At 48.1% G+C, this 16,530-nt stretch overlaps 1 protein-coding gene across 1 annotated transcript in view; it reads left to right on the plus strand.

The window, feature by feature from the left end:
* LOC119442654 (fibrillin-2-like) overlaps nt 1–16,530 on the plus strand; it is a 98,306-nt gene that overhangs the window by 44,185 nt on the left and 37,591 nt on the right. Inside the window, 19 exon segments of the mRNA XM_049662281.1 lie at nt 462–590; nt 1,288–1,434; nt 1,980–2,063; nt 2,793–2,918; nt 3,279–3,404; nt 4,077–4,202; nt 5,183–5,308; nt 5,767–5,889; nt 6,400–6,525; nt 7,599–7,724; nt 9,523–9,645; nt 10,429–10,551; nt 11,090–11,215; nt 11,528–11,653; nt 12,249–12,371; nt 12,907–13,068; nt 14,442–14,510; nt 15,044–15,169; nt 15,839–15,964. Of these exon segments, the coding sequence (XP_049518238.1) occupies nt 462–590; nt 1,288–1,434; nt 1,980–2,063; nt 2,793–2,918; nt 3,279–3,404; nt 4,077–4,202; nt 5,183–5,308; nt 5,767–5,889; nt 6,400–6,525; nt 7,599–7,724; nt 9,523–9,645; nt 10,429–10,551; nt 11,090–11,215; nt 11,528–11,653; nt 12,249–12,371; nt 12,907–13,068; nt 14,442–14,510; nt 15,044–15,169; nt 15,839–15,964 (2,343 nt within the window).

Below are 16,530 nucleotides of genomic sequence, written 5' to 3' on the forward strand. Positions count from 1 at the left end.
TCCAACATGTCCGCGCTGCTCCCGCTATACGGCTAGCGCTGGCACATACCATTTCCACAAGAGCGAGTATCAAGAGAACAGCTTCTTCCATTTGTGGAAAAAAAAACTGGATGTGCGCTTATTGTACTACGTTGGCATTACCTTACAACGGAGTGCTCAAGATCGCAAGGCCATTTCCACAAACTCACCCGTACTTATGCGTGCACATATGTCACACATGCACTTTCAAAAACGGTTAAAACAGAGGGCTATTAAAATGCGGGAACGTTTTTTTGGGGTGGCTCCGTAAACGGAGGCTGGCCGCTGGCTGAAAAACCAATTACCATTGCTTTCAACTAACCCTGAAAGTACAGATGTGCCACGCAGGTATCCCACAATTTCATCCATGCTCATACTTCGTCCTCCTTGCTCGCGAATTTATGTTCATTCGTTCATTCAGATTCTAAAATTCACGATTGTAGATATCAACGAGTGCGAATTGTACCCGGGCATCTGTCGAGGAGGCGGTCTCTGCGTCAACACTCCGGGCTCGTACCAGTGCAACTGCCCACCTGGCCTCACCCTGGACCCTGCAGGAACGCGATGCGTCGGTACGTCAGCCTTTTCTTGGGGTTTTCATTCAGTGTCCTTCTCTAATTTCATTTGCCCAAACACATTCGTTGCGTGCCGTTTTCAAAACTGGCGTAGATGTCTATATTCTGTGAGTGGAACCTACATGCCAAAGGCAGCTGAAACTGTCATTGCCTTGAGCTCACTCTGTCATTCCCAATGTACAGCACAAACTAACGGGGACGAAAAAAAAAAAAAAAAACCCGACCAGGAAAAGCAGCACAAACGAACCCTTCCTGGTCTGTATTCATTTAGTCTCGGTTATTTTATGTTGTACATCGCGCGAGAACAAAGAACGTCCACCAACTAGCCAAAGTCATCGCTCACTCTGTTATATCGTCACTATGACACCGTCGTGGCTGTTACTGCCCAAGAGCGGCACTGTCGACTCAACTTCCGCAATCTTCTCTCTCAACTTCAACCCCAGCGTAACGGGCTCGGTCGACGAATTAAACCTGGAATAGGCATCTGACGGGGAACTCTATCACCTTACATTCTACCAAACCTAAATAAGCCGGGGTTTTCTGGCCTAGTCTGTTTATGCCCTAAAATGACAAACCCGCTACTTCCGTCGGTTTGTCGTACATGTCCACGTGTACTGCGCGCGCTGTTTTTGTTTCTTGTACGATTCAAAATGTCAAAAACTGAGCAAACGTTGAGCCCGTGTTTTCTGTGCAGATTTGCGCGAAGAGGTCTGCTACGCGTCGTTCAAGGACGGTCGCTGCTCTCGTGGCATGTACGGACTCTTCTCGAAGGCCATGTGCTGCTGTACGTTGGGCAAAGCCTGGGGTCACGCCTGCGAGGCCTGTCCGCGGCCCGGAACTGGTGAGGTCGCATGCTTTCGCGAAGAGTAAGCAGAGTTCGGATAACCTGCGTGCTTTCGTAAAGAAAAAAGAACATTTTTTATTGCAACTGACTGTTAAGTGCATATATTCGCCGTTTTAGTGACAAATCGACATTATCAAGATAGTTGTAGCCGCAGAATTTATCTTCACTTGATGCTTCTTACTACGCACGCTCATCTACTGTTTAACATAAATTGCACTCCTAACGCTGCGGTACAGCTGCCTTTAAGCGTCATAGCCTAAACAAGAGAACTAATATACTTGGATTAGGAATTTTTGAAGCTGCTAGTAGTAATAAAAATGAACACAGCACGAGATATCGTGTCTAAAGTAATATATATATATATATATATATATAGAGAGAGAGAGAGAGAGAGAGAGAGTTGCGAGGAAGTGTACAAAAGTGTATGATCTGCTGCTTACCTAGTGAAAATGGCAAGATTATTGCTTCAACACTGCACCCACTGACTTACAGCACTAACATCGCGCTCTTTCATGCCTGTTTTCTTGGCTTTATTTTTCCAGAGGCCCATCGTGAGCTGTGTCCTAAGGGACCTGGTTATGGCCCAACGGGAAGAGACATTGGTCACATAGACGTCACATTCTCAGGTACAGTAAATGGGTCAAGATGCGAGTGAAAGTACGAACGCTGTTCACGCTTGCAAAATCACAACCATGCACACAAAAAGGGGACGAAAGTTTTTAAAAAAATTACTTACAAAACTGCCTCTGCCTCGCCTGCTTCGAAACTTGGGCTTCGAAATGTCACCACCAATTAAGACATACATCGACTGGGAAGGCGTCAAGATTGAATTTTGGCAGAAACAAATATATAAATCTAAAGTGGGATACCGAAAATCTGCAGGTGTACAAAGCAGAGAGTCGAAAAAAAGGGAGGAGGAGGCTAAAGAAGGCAAAAAAGGTCGAGAAGTCAACCAGACTGAAGTTTGTTCCTCCAAATCAACATTGATTTATTCTCTCCTTGACGGTACCCTCATTTATAATTCACCCTTCAGTTAGCCTGACTGCTCGCTCGCATACTAGTCCAGTTATTCCAATATCTCCATTGCTTTTTCTTTTTTTTTTACTTCGCCGTTTCTCGTTTTCAAATAAGAATTTTCTTGAGCTACCATCTGCCGCCGGATTCTTGGCCCATCCCCCCTTAGTGGGTGCGTGGCATGACAGAGGTCCATCATAATCATCATCACCGCCAACCAGACGCGCTTCCGGTTTGCTACCCTACGCGGGCGAAGGAGGTTAAGGGATGAAAAGAAAATCAGATATTATTGATAAAGAGGTGGAGAGTGGAAATTCACCATCGCGGTTGTGCGATTGCAGACGTAAACGAGTGCCTCTACTTTCCCGGACTGTGCGAGAACGGCCGCTGCCAGAACACCATCGGAGGCTTCACCTGCGGCTGCAGCCAAGGCTTTGCGATCGACCAGGAGGGCATCAACTGCACAGGTACGTGGCCGTTCGACGACATGGCAAGCGGATTTAAGTAGTGTAGGCTGTGGCTGGCGCGTCGTGGAGGACACAAGAGGACAGCGGAGAAGCGGAAGTCACTCTTGTGTGGAAGCCGTCGTCGCGACTACTGCCGGTGATGACAGGGTTCTAGCTGTCACCCAGCCGTCACACAGAAGAGAATGACTACGATATTCGCCGTTAATGAAGTGGTGACAGAATCGGAAAATAGATGTTTCCCCAACTCTTCGTCGTTAAGGCTTTCTTCGGTCTCGTTTATGCCTAACAGCATATATCACAGTTTGTGCTAGTATTTCTCATTATTGACATCAGGCCTGCTCTTCCTCAACCTATGCTCAGATATCGACGAGTGCAGCATCGCCCACGGGATCTGTGGCAATGGCACGTGCAAGAACACGCCCGGGTCCTTTCTCTGCGAGTGCCACGACGGCTTCGAGGGCTTCATGAACATGCAGGACTGCCGCGGTGAGCCCTTATTCTATTGAAACGGAGCCTTACTCGTAACATTCAGCAACATAAGGCGACTGGCAGAAGCTATTCACAGCTTTAGTATCCTCTTATTTAGGCGTGCTTATTTAGGTAGGCGTGCTCGAAGATGACAAGATACCAAGTCTCCAGGAAGGAAAATAAGAGGCGAAAGGCAGAGAGGTTAACCAGGTTAAGTGTCCCGTTGGCTACTCTGCACGGGGGGATGGGGTAAGGGCAGAAAAGATTAGAAAACAAGAGAAGATTAAATAGAAGAAAAACAAAGCAAAAAAGAACAAGAAAAAACACATCTCCAAGCCACTTAATAACTGTACCTGTAATAACGATTATTAAGAATGGAATAGTTTATTTCATGGTGGCAGCAATTCGTGCGACTACGGGATCAAATGCATCAAGTGAACGCATCAATTGATGCACTCCTCTCGATTGGTTAATGCGCACACCACTGGAGCGGTGCATGTATTGCGCTCGTCATGAACAATCTACTGGAACGGCACGCAACTTTGTCCATGCGCTTGCACGTACCTACGTTTACGACTGCCCGTGCAGGATGTCTTAATCGCTCGGATGCTAGCCGTGCAATAGCTGTCGGGTACTTCAGTTTGATTAACCTTGTGGTTACTCGCGTCACTAATACTGTTTTCACCACAGACGTGGACGAGTGTTCGAGCAACCGGGGATTGTGCCGGGGCGGTACGTGCGTCAACACGCCCGGCTCCTTCCACTGCGTCTGTCCACCTGGCCACGAACTGACGCCAAACGGGAAGGCGTGCAAAGGTAAAGGCACTCGATCGAGCACAACCGCACGGAAAGGAAGCAACATGCTGCTTATTACGTTCATTGGGAAACACAATTTTGAAAGCAACATGAGCTCGAGTGTTTGCAAGAAATTCAACTCCTCGTGACGCCAAGACATGTTGTGAATCGCTTCCGTCTGTAAAGCTCGGTGCATCTTTCGTTGATAAGCTTCTGCACCATCTCCGCACGGTATCGTTAGCGGCACTCACCGTCGCCTTTTCATAATGATTCGCGGGGCGCCACGTCCCAGAGCTACAGGCCTGTACTGAGACAGGCAATAGAGAAAGTTAACCTATCCAGTTATCATGAAACTTTCTCTCCCTCTCTATAAAAGAGCCAATTCCAGAATACGTGCTAAGAACTGCGCGACGGATGGAACACACAGAAAGAAAGAAACATAATTGCGCAAACATGCAAATGAGTTGATTTGAAAACGTTAAAGGCTTTATGTAGCGAACAATGTGCTTCTTTCCTTGAGCTCCGTATGACGCGTAGTTAGCAGCAATAAATTCGTCCCAGCTCGACCAGTTGACCAGTTTATCAATCTAGCAGAATAATTTCAATCGCCTCGGATAACTTCGTAACAAAGGGGTTTCCGAATTACACCTCCATAAGACTATGACCACCACGGCAAGTACACTTAATCTCGTCATATTCACGGGATCGGAACACCACCGTTGCTGATCTACCGTGACGCGCGTCAAAGTTTCTTGGGCCTCTTTACCTCCCTCCGAGCATTTACTAGTCGTCCATAGGCAATCGCTGAATACACAACTTTCTTTCTTACTTGTTTAAATCTTATCTCTCTTCGCTTGTGAATACGCGCGTTGTGCCACTTTCTCGGTCAGACTTCTTAACTACAACTCTGGCTCTCTGCAAATACGTGGACATAAATGATGACGTCATGAAGGTTGCAATCCCCCTAATCGAGGTACACTTGTCTCCACGCACGAACCAAGACATCGATGAGTGCAGCAGGACGAGCGGAATCTGTTCCAACGGTGTCTGCGAGAACATGATGGGAGCCTACCAATGCATCTGCAACCACGGCTACAAGCAGAACACAATACAGTCGAGCTGCGAGGGTAAGTTCATCAGCCTCAAGAGCGCAATGCTCAGCATAAATATTCAATAATGTGCGTGATTGAGCCACGAAGAACTTTTGAAAAAGAGACCTGGTGCCGTACACCTTAATAATTACTTTCTTTCTATTCTCTATACCTCTATCTGCAAAACCTTTTTGTGAATTAATAAAAAAATTGATTGATTTGATTTATTCTATTCTTTTATTTCCATTTATATCGCTGCGTGACCGATCCCTACGATAGCGAGGGTGTGGTTTCGTGCGAGCCAATGGCGACGGACTAGACAAATGGAAAATTAAAAAAAAAGTTATATACGCTACAAAACACGGCCCTGACACGTATAAAGGCGTACGGATCCTATCCTCCAGTACACAGGAACATGTTTACATATTATAAACTATCTTCCGATTCCCTTCCCCCCCCTCCCCTTCTCTTTTTTTTTTCGGCGTTTCTTACAGATATCGATGAGTGCGCAATAAACAGGGGCAACTGCAAGTCTCAGTGCACCAACACGCCGGGCAGCTACTTCTGCTCCTGCCATCCAGGATACGAACTGTCGCCAGACGGCGTCAGTTGTGTCGGTCAGTATTGTTGATATCCTTTGGCGTGCAGTTGTGTAACGCGGTTCAAAAAGCACTGCATTGGTGACTACTTTTGTAGAGAAGGAAACAAAGTGTTGTCGGACCAAACATCAAATTTCAGGAGTCAAATTTCGAGTGTCATGAATGATACCGTTTTGTTGTGTTTTCATTTCGACGTCGGTATTTTTATAAGTTTCCACCTAGTGGACTGTCCATTTCAGCTGATGCTTGCCCGGACTGCTGATTGGCTGGGCTGTGGTATCACTGAGAAGGAGGCAGACGCCCCCAATCAGTCTCCTCTCTGATACAGTTCCAGCCAATCAGCCGCGGCCGAACAGAATACCCCTCCCACAAGTGTGAGGCAACCGTGATGTCGGACACAATATTATCCAAGGCGGCTAGCCAATAGGAAAGAACACCAAAACCTCTGTAAAGTCGGCGCTCGAACTGAATGAATAGCTTGATCACTCGCTAACCCATATTCAATTTTCTCCTCCCCTCTTCCTGCAGAGGTCGACGAGTGCGCGCGTGGTCTGGACACATGCAGCGGCGGCAAGTGTCGCAACACACCTGGAGGGTACACCTGTACCTGCACGGAAGGGCTTCTCCCGGCGCCCGACGGCAAGGGATGCGTAGGTGAGAGAGAACGCCCTCGGCCACACGCTTACGCGCGCAAGTGCGTGGGCGGTATTCAAGAACACGAGAAATTAAGTGTGGTCGCATGGACCACAAAGCAGCTGATATATACGTAAGGACCGATATGAAAGAACAACACTTCGGTTAGTCTTGACAGCGGATGCATCGGACCAGTGACGAGCAGTTTTGAAAAATAAGCTTCCTGAATCCGCACCCTGGGACCGTTATCTTGTAACTGCTCTTTCCACTTACGATTCGTTTTGTCAAACATTAAGCTCGTGCGAAGCCACGCCTCGGCTATTGTCGGGGTCGGCCGCATAGCGGGATGCACGATAGGAAATGAGGTGAACCAGAGGAAAACAATTCTTACAAGATACGGGCCCCGGTCAATGCTGCAGTAAATGCCGCGGTATAAAGGGTAACTAGGGCGCGATCTTGTACGCGTTCCAAAATGTAACGGAAGCAGTCCGTTCCATCGAGCCGCACACGATTGGTCAATTTGATCATCACGGTTCAAATTGACCAATCGTGTGCGGCTCGATGGAACGGACCGCCTCCGTTCCATTTTGGAACGCGTACAAGATCGCGCCCTAGGTTTGATTGCGCGGGCGACTGCTTGTCGAAATACACAGTGGCACAAACGGTGGGGCTGGCAATACCACTACAGGAGTGGGCATTCGTATTCGACCCTTGTTCACCGAGTAAATAACATAGATATATCAATCAAATCAATGTTGTGGGAAAGCCGGCGACTAAAGTTGCTCAAGTTTCCAGTATTATTCAATAAACCGATTACGCTGCCATTCGAGAGAAACTAACTCAGAAACTAATACGCGGAGCTTCTGAATACTGTCAAAATGTTCGCCTCTGTTTGCTTACGAAGTTCTTGACCAAGTGCAATTGCAAGAGAAAACATTTATGCACAGTGCGCATAAGCGTGAGAGGATCAAATATATGGTGAACTCTAAAGAGAACAACATCTCGAGACGGGTGCTTTTACTTCGTCATACTGGCGCATAGCTAAGTGTGTTCGGCGGAATACAACAACGTGTTCTCCTTTTGCTTCTCTGAAGATTACGACGAATGCGAGAGAAACCCGCACCTGTGCAAGTACGGAAGATGCGAGAACACGGTCGGATCGTACGTCTGCCGCTGTCAGCCGGGATACTCTGTCAAAGAGGGACACACCCACTGCACCGGTGAGTCCAACTTCCCAGTCTTTTCGCAAGGAGACGGGGCTGTCTTCGCAATGTTTACACGATAACGGAGTAGCTGGCAAAGAGGACAATTTCCCGAGCAGTCAAAATAATAATAGGAGGGATGCAGTCTCTTTTCGCCGCAGGATAGACTAATTATGATAATTTTATTTGTTTCGGCATTATTTTACGTTCTTATGAGTGCAATTAGAGACATGTATCCGCAACTGGGGTTCGGAGGATTGAGTGGTGCCTCTCTGCACCACTCAATCCTCCGAACCCCAGTTGCGGATACGTAAAACAGATAAGAACGGATAAGAACGGATAAGAACGGATAAGAACGTAAAATAATGCCGAAACAAATAAAATTATCATAATTAGTCTATCCTGCGGCGAAAAGAGACTGCATCCCTCCTATTATTATTTTGACTGCTCGGGAAATTGTCCTCTTTGCCAGCTACTCCGTTATCGTGTAAACATTGCGAAGACAGCCCCGTCTCCTTGCGAAAAGACACTCAATCCTCCGAACCCCTACCACACCAACGAGCTTTGGGAGAGAGCCTTGGCCAGCTCCGACCTCGAAGATCAGCAACGGCTGATTGCGAGGGCCCAGGACGCGGCCCGAGCTCAAGGCATCCTGGAATGAGGACGCCTCTCCAAAGCTGCATTTATACATTAAAGATGTTTATTCTCTCTCTCTCTCTCTCTCCGCAACTGGGCTTACGGTAATTTTTATTGTAAAGCAAAGCTTTCTTTGACTCTTCTCCCGACTACTTTCCGGGCGCTGCTATGGTCTTAGTCGCATGCGCCGCTGGGTTTCTTGCACCACCCCCAGATGGCGCTAACCTCCGCGCATCACTAGGGAGCCTACATGCAACGCCGTTTAACAACGGTGTTGCATGTAGGCTCCCTACGCATCCCTAGAGGTACTGTATAGGCTCCCCTTTGAAACAGTGAAACGCCGCTGCGGCGGCGTTTTACTGTTTGTGCGCATGGCACGTGCTGTGCGCACGTTCATATGCCACAAAAATGCAGGTGCTGGGCTGTGGAGGCCACTTGCTGGGCTGTGATAGTGTAAACATTACAACCGTGCATAGTCCGGAGAGAGCGCTTGTAGCTGGCGTTTCTGCCGCCAGCCGTGGTGGTGAAGCACGCTGCGCTGCGCTGCCTCGTCCGTATGTGAAACGTCCGGACACTCCTCTCCAGCAGCCGAACGCGCAAGAGCAGTCCCCTTGCTGACTATACCGTTGTTGAGGAAATGTTCTTCTGTACACTTCTGCCACGATGCAATGTGCCATGTGAGTCAATGATAATGCTCAACCTCCTCAGAGAATAGGAACAATGATGCACAACAACGCCTCAAGCAAACACGTCTCCCTGTGTGTTCTGTGAACTACGCAGACAACCAGCAGTGGTGCACACAAGGTAACGTTTAACATGTCATAATATGTTGGGTGCCTGGGGACAGCCACGACGCAGTTAATGCGCTTGGCCGACGAAATCGCCACACCCATAGCAACTTTTTGCGTTGTTTTCTAAGCCAGGTGATTTGCTTTGACTTGCAAATTGGTGCCTTTATCTCCCCTATTACGCTGAACAAATTACACGTTCGCCGCCAACATCACCGCTACTTATCTTCAATCAAAGCAAACAGCATACAAAGCTTCGCTTACATTGATTCCCACAGTGCGTGCGATCCATATATTTCTTTTTCTGCTTGATTGTTACCTTAAGTAACTATTGGTGTAGTTGGTAGCCGTACAGCTTTTAACGAACCACTCATTTCCTCCGATTTTCCTAGACGACAACGAGTGTACCAACGGTGAGAACGACTGCAGCGAGTTCGCGGACTGTATCAACACGGACGGCTCGTTCCAGTGCGCCTGCCGTGAAGGTTTCCAAGGGGACGGGACCACGTGCAAAGGTGATGCGCCCGGTCCAGTGCGTGAGAGCAGTACCATCTGGCCGCTTCTTCTCTCCCTTTCTTATGTTTCCTTATTTTTCTCAACAATGCTTGCCGCATTGCTGTTGCGAGGAATGTCCTCGCAGCTAATGTGCATTCATAACGGTCAAGCCACGGCAACAGTACGCCAACTTCCTGTTTCAGGGCGTTGCATTGAGCATTCTTCGGCTTATTGCGCGTCACTGTGCTACGTTTTGTGTGGATCGGAGCGTCGCTCTGCCTACGTGATCAACGGCATCGGCCGTTCGTGAGCGGTGGATTATCGACGAGGAATTTATTCGTGTGGAAAGTGTGGCTACGTTATGCTGGCCTAGCATCCCAGGCCATACTCACAAAAAGCCACTACGCCATAATTGTTCGTAAAAGAATATTACAGCTAAATCCTGATGCTGGACATAATAAATACCGAAGGCGACCGGCCAATCACAAGGAACACTTACGAACGAAAAGCTTTGCGAATAATGCCCCCGGTTCATACCTACAGCGTCCTGAGGATAATTCAACATCCGCGAAAAGAAATGGCGGAGGAGGGAGGGGGCGGTCACGTGACAGAGTGTGCGGCGCGGAAGCGGTGAAAGAGCGGCTGTCACCCACCCACAGTCGCATAATACATCTACGGACTCGAAGAAATGTTTTTCGAGCTGGCTTTTTGCTTTCCTTTGTCTCCGCTTACTTCATTAGAAGTGGGCAGTGTCACAGACACTCTGAGTCCGCATGACGCCTCTTTCTCGTTCTCCTAAACAGACGTCAACGAGTGCCTTCGGGAGAATGGAGGTTGCGACACGGACGCCACCTGCATCAACACCAACGGCTCCTTCAAGTGCATGTGCGACAGCGGGTTCACCGGCAACGGTTTCCAGTGCCAGGGTGAGCTCTATTTCATTTCAGCGAAGACGATGCATTGATGTTCTAGGAGAAAACGAGTACCGGTTGAAGAATACGCCGTGCGATTGAGACGGGGCCCGTGTGGGGCGCTGTGAGGGAAACTGTCTCCTGTCGAACTTGCACCTGCAGCGGTTGACACGACCCCATTTCCTGAATTAATTTTCAGATTAATGCGTGTTGCATATAACAATACAAGGTTACCATTGAGGCATGGCTAAATACTGGCTTAGGCAAGACCAAACCAGACAACGCGGAAGCACACGATACATGGCTGACTTTCAACCAACAGCCTAGACATCATGCAGCTGTCAGAGAATTCATAGCTCTTGGCTATGAATTGTGAAAAGCTGTTAACTGAAAGTCAGCAATGTGAATGACTTCTCTATTCCTGTGCTTAAATCTCTGCTGTTCCCGCCATATAGGCGTACACCATCCTGAAAGGAAAAAAGAAAGAAAGAATAATCGAACATGTTCACTTCACTAGGTGACTCTGTTTAAACTACACCCCTATGTTTTCCAGACATTGATGAGTGCAGCAGTATCACGTCGCTGTGTGAGAACGGCCAGTGCATCAACCATGCGGGCAGCTACCGCTGCGAGTGCGCCATGGGATTTGCACCTCAGGACAACGAAAGAGCGTGCGTCGGTGAGTGAGCCCTTTTTCAAAATTTGTTCAGCGCAATGACCGTGGTAAAGGTCAACGCATCTTCGTGACCATTTTCAACAAAGTCTGGCCAGCTTTTGGTTATCTGTAACATTCCCTACGAGTTCCCCTGCGCCCGCTATCTGGGTAAAGTGTTCGATCGATGCAAAGTTTTTACGATCGGGACTACTTTACGGTTCTTACCTTGACGACAGCAGTAGCTTACCGCTTGTTTTGCTAGCTGGCTCGTTTTGATAGTCTGTGCAAAGGAAGTGTAAACCGTTCTTTCGACTGTGTATTCTCCCTTTCCTCCAGACATCGACGAGTGTACAGTATTCGACAACATCTGCGTTTTCGGCCAGTGCGAGAACGTTTTCGGCATGTTCCGCTGCATCTGCCACCCTGGCTACCAACTGGACTCGACGGGCGGTAACTGCACGGGTGAGCACTCCTTGAACCCATAATTTTAAAGCGATATATCTACTACTCCAGCTACAAACACATAAACCGCTTGGTTCCGTAAATCTGACCTTCAAGCTCAGCCAAGATCAAACTGGGACTTAGCCTGCCTAATGCGTTTTGGACACGCGCGCGCCTCGGGGCAACAGCAAACAATTAATAAAATTGTGAAAAAAGATCCTAGGGCCTTCATATAGAGGGCTTATATAGAGGGCTTATGTCTCCCCAGCAATACATTGGTGCTTAAAAGTGAAACCGACTTTAAGAGATCGGTGTAAGCTTGGTCTTTGTAAGCTGGCTTTTCCGCATTGTGTGATGCAGTGAAGCCTACTCATAAAGAAAAATGCGATGCGAACGGGGCCCGATAACGCTATCGCGTTCCACTCTTAAAGGCGAAGCTTAAGCGTTATAATGTTTTGTTTACTGAATATCGAAGTAAAACTTAATAAAGTGTTCATAATGAAAGGAAATACTGAAGTGTACCCAAGAGTGGTCGAAGCAATAATTTTGCCACGGGCGCTCCTAATCTAGGAGCCGTATTGCAGACGCCAACCTCTCTTTGCTTCTCTTCCTTCAGACATTGACGAGTGCACCAGTCCGGAATCCTGCTTGAACGGCCGATGCGTCAACACGGCGGGTTCCTACGTCTGTCAGTGCCCACCGAACTACAGCCTCACGCCGACCAAAACAGGTTGCGTAGGTCGGTGTCACTTGGTACTTGCATTCTTTCTTTTTCTTTTTTTCCTATTCGAAACCCCTCGTTTTTAGCGAGGTATTAGCCACATCAAACGTCAACAACAGTGCATCTAAGCACTGAATACACCCAGGACGCTTTCTCGCGTGTTCTCCGAGAAAATCTCGTGGCTTTCCAGCGACAATCTGTTAGAGAGAGAGAGAGAGAGAGGAAAGGCAGGGATGTTAACCGGAGGCGAGTTCCCGCTAAGCTACCCTGCACTAGAGTGGGGATATAGGGATTGGAAAGGGGGCAAAGAGAGAGAGAGAGAAAAAAGAAGAGAATATGGTATAAATCTTGAGAAAGCCTGACAGGCGAAAACAAATAGTACATTAGCGGAACAAATGCTATCACATTTAATCGTCGTTTGAGGCGACAGCCTTCGAATGACCATCAGCGATGCTCGAGGGTGGTTCGATGGTGCGTGTTCCGTTGTGGCCGACTGCAGCGTGGATGACTAGTGGACCCGCGCACTCGTTCGCGCTTCCTCTTCGTATCGCAGACACCCGGCAGGAGATGTGCTACCGCAAGGTCCAGGGCAACTTCCACGGCCGCGGCATCTGCACGTCGCCCATGGAGGAGCTCATGTCTCGCGCCACGTGCTGCTGCACTGTCGGAGCTGCCTGGGGACGCGCGTGCGACATCTGCCCACCTGCAAACTCCAGTGCGTATATTTCTAGGCTAAGGTGCCCTTAGCCCACTGCCTAGCATGTGCTGCTCATGTCAGCCGGTTGATGTAATGCGGCTTCCAATATGAACAACGTGTCACCTCGACTGTATCAGAGAGAGAGTGAAAAGAGTGCACAGAAAGGCAGAAAGGTTAACCAGAGGTAGTCCTGGCTGGCTACCCTACAAGGTAGAAGAGTATAGAAAGAGAAGAGAACAAACAACGTTAAGCGCGTAAATCCGACAGAGTTCTTAATGCCTATTATGTAGGTCTGTAGACTTGCAGGAATTTGAGCAGATTACTAGTAGGATACTGGTCGGCGCATGTTAAGTAGCTAGTCGCACCGAAAGCGAACGCATACAGCAATGCTCGCGGTTGACCTATGCTGTTTATGCCTTAATGCATGGTCGCCAGCGAGACAAGCTTCGCTCAATATCATGACCTTCCACTTAACCGGAAATGTCACAGAGAGATGTCGCACGGGGCTCGGAAACACTGAACGAAAAGAAGAGTAGTTTTTAGAGCAAAAATACTTAAATATTCGATGGTTTTTCAGTTCGTACCACAAATTGAAGGACAGAATAAATGCAGCAGAGAGATAAGAAAGCAGAGGTTGATTGCCCCAGCCACAGCATCGTTTCAAAGGGGATGCTCGTAAAGTCTATGTCACGATCGTGCAGGACAGTTAGCGAATGCAGAAAGGGTAGCGTGGGTACTAATGGAGATGTTACAGTGACATTCGAGGCAACGCGCATTTGTTCCATAAGCAAGAAAAAACTATAGTGTTTTTACAACTTGGGCAACAAAAATATTCGTCGAGTGGCAATGTTCCAAGTGGATAGCTAAAAGAAAGCGTGCATCGAGCTTAACGAAGAGGAGTATGCCTTATATTGTGCATATCAAATATTCATCGTACGCTTTAATAATTCCTGAGGCCAGAAGCGTTACAACACACATTTTTAAGGGTAGTTGTTGCCCAAGAGTACCCTTCACCTCCCTATAGAACAACATTGATAGCAAATGTAGCGCAGAATGACTCCTTTCACGTGATGCGACAGTGTAAAAACATAACTGCGTCAGGACTTTCCTTTTTTAAACATCGTGATGGGTAGAGAAGTAAGAATTTCAGTTCATGCAACCTCTTTGCTTGGGTGCGTCATGCTTACCAGAAAGCGGTGCCTGAAACTTTTCGTCTGCCCTGTAACTTTCTTGAGTATTAAATTGTAACCTAAGATATGGCGAACGGTTTCGTTCATACATAGTGCAAGTTCATCAGACCTGCGCTGAAGAAAAAATATCTACCATTATTGCACGTAAGACACACAACACGAACATAAATGCGCTTTCCTCTTCTCCGTCACCACTTCCAGCGGCCTACAAGGAACTGTGTCCCGGTGGTCCAGGCTTCCGACCAAACCAGATCACCGTTTCTCTTGAAGGTATGTAATTTCAACGCAATGGCTCGGCTAAACGATGAGATCTGATCAGGTTGGCAATATACACTGCAGCGACAGTTCCGACAGATCTGCAGCTTCAAGGGAAGCTCATAACGTTAGCCGTTACGTTAAGAGAGAGGAAGACATCGGTGTGAATTAGAGATCAACCAGGGTAGCCGATATTCTAGTTGAGAATAAGGGAATAAGTGGAGCAGACTAGGTCTATCAGGTGGTCTATTAGAGTAAGAAATGGGTGCTAAGGAAAGGGAAGCGCAGACGAGGACGGCAGAGAACTGGGTGGGGTGATGAAATTAGAAAATTTGCAGGCATAGGATGGGTGTCAGATGGCTCAATACAGGGGTGACTGGAGATCGACGGGAGAGGCCTTCGTCTAGCAGTGGGCGTAAAATAGGCTGATGATAATGATGACGAAGCAAGTAACCAAATATTTAGTTACATAACGATGTGGCACAGCCCACAGAACTATAACACGCTTCGCTTCTGCGCCTTCTCTGCCGCGCCTTCGGCAAACGCAGATGTGGACGAGTGCGAGGAGCTGGTGGACGTGTGTCACGAAGGCCGCTGCTCCAACACGTTCGGAAGCTTTCACTGCGTTTGCCCCGACGGGTATACCCTGGACGACACGCAGAGGAATTGCGTCGGTGAGTTTCTGCCTTCGTTGGCGATTGCGTACGCCCTGATAGTAAACGTCACATACCTGACGTGGTGCCCAGAAAAAATCGCCCTCTGATATAGTGAGACGTAAGGCTAAATGATGCGTCATGCGAACGTGAAGACGCTGTCAAAGGTGGCACCGACGGAGCATACAAGGTAACTCAGCTAATGGAGTGACTGCCCTTTTGGCAAAGCTGCCATGCTTCCCTGATCATTGACGTGAACAAATAATATTCCAGACTGCAGCGGTATAAGCATGCCTTTATGCCTACGGGTTCCCCCAGCTTGATGGTTATTGCAACTACAGTCTCATTATTGAAGGTTGAGGCAGACGCAAGGGGTAGGCAACCAATGCTAATCTGCACCTACTTACCGTCATAGATTTGTCGCCTTGTTCACTACGAATAGAATGTACCGTCTATAAAGCCGCTCCAACGGACATATATGTCTTGAAACTCAAAGCGTGAAACCTGCCGTTATATCGCAAACTGCAGCGACCGTCTGTGAAGCGTGACAGACGTGTCACAGATAAACTCAAGAGGAGACACGCGTAAATGACGATAGACGGTACTTCGCGCTGCTAATGTCTGCTGGTGTTGTTATGGTTTAATCGATCAGCTCACCGTATGTGCACTGCTACTTCCTCTGCTGCCCAGACGTGGACGAGTGCAGGCTGTACCCGGACGCCTGTGGCCCGGGCACCTGCCACAACAGCGACGGCAGCTACGTGTGCTACTGTCCTCCCGGCTACGTAGTCGTTCCCGGAGGCAAATCCTGTGTGGGTAAGATTGAATCGCTCCAGACCGCTATGATCTCAATTGATCAGTACGGTTCACGTATTTGTATGCACACAATTAAACAAATCAAGTAAACTTTCGTGAAACAAGTCACAATTAATGCATAATCCTTTATGTTCCTTGATATTTCTCGTGATCTTGTAGTGCATTCCACAGGCTGTGATCTCGCATGCGGTCGGACTGGTAGCAGCGTTCACGGTCTTCCAATCTCCGTCAGCGGAATGAGAATTTACAATACATATACAACTCCCAGTATACCCCCAATAGCGACGCCGCGTCAAGCGATAGCGAAATTTGAAAGCCCTAATTTGTACGCGAATTCGTCTCAAACAACCTCTGCAGTTTATCAGTCGCTATGCAATACCCGCAACTCAAACCCGCTGTCAACACGTGGTAACAAACTCATCTGCAGGTCCTTGTGAGTGCGCCATTGTGTTTGCGCGGCCGTGGTTACGCGGGTTATCGCGCATACGCTCACTGTGCAAGAGCGCGTGCGCTGTGCTTCGAAATTAGCCGAACAAACGGATGTGCAAGTACCGCGTGTGTGTGTG

Source organism: Dermacentor silvarum, chromosome 2 (assembly GCF_013339745.2).
Source record: "Dermacentor silvarum isolate Dsil-2018 chromosome 2, BIME_Dsil_1.4, whole genome shotgun sequence".
Classification (NCBI taxonomy): domain Eukaryota; kingdom Metazoa; phylum Arthropoda; class Arachnida; order Ixodida; family Ixodidae; genus Dermacentor; species Dermacentor silvarum.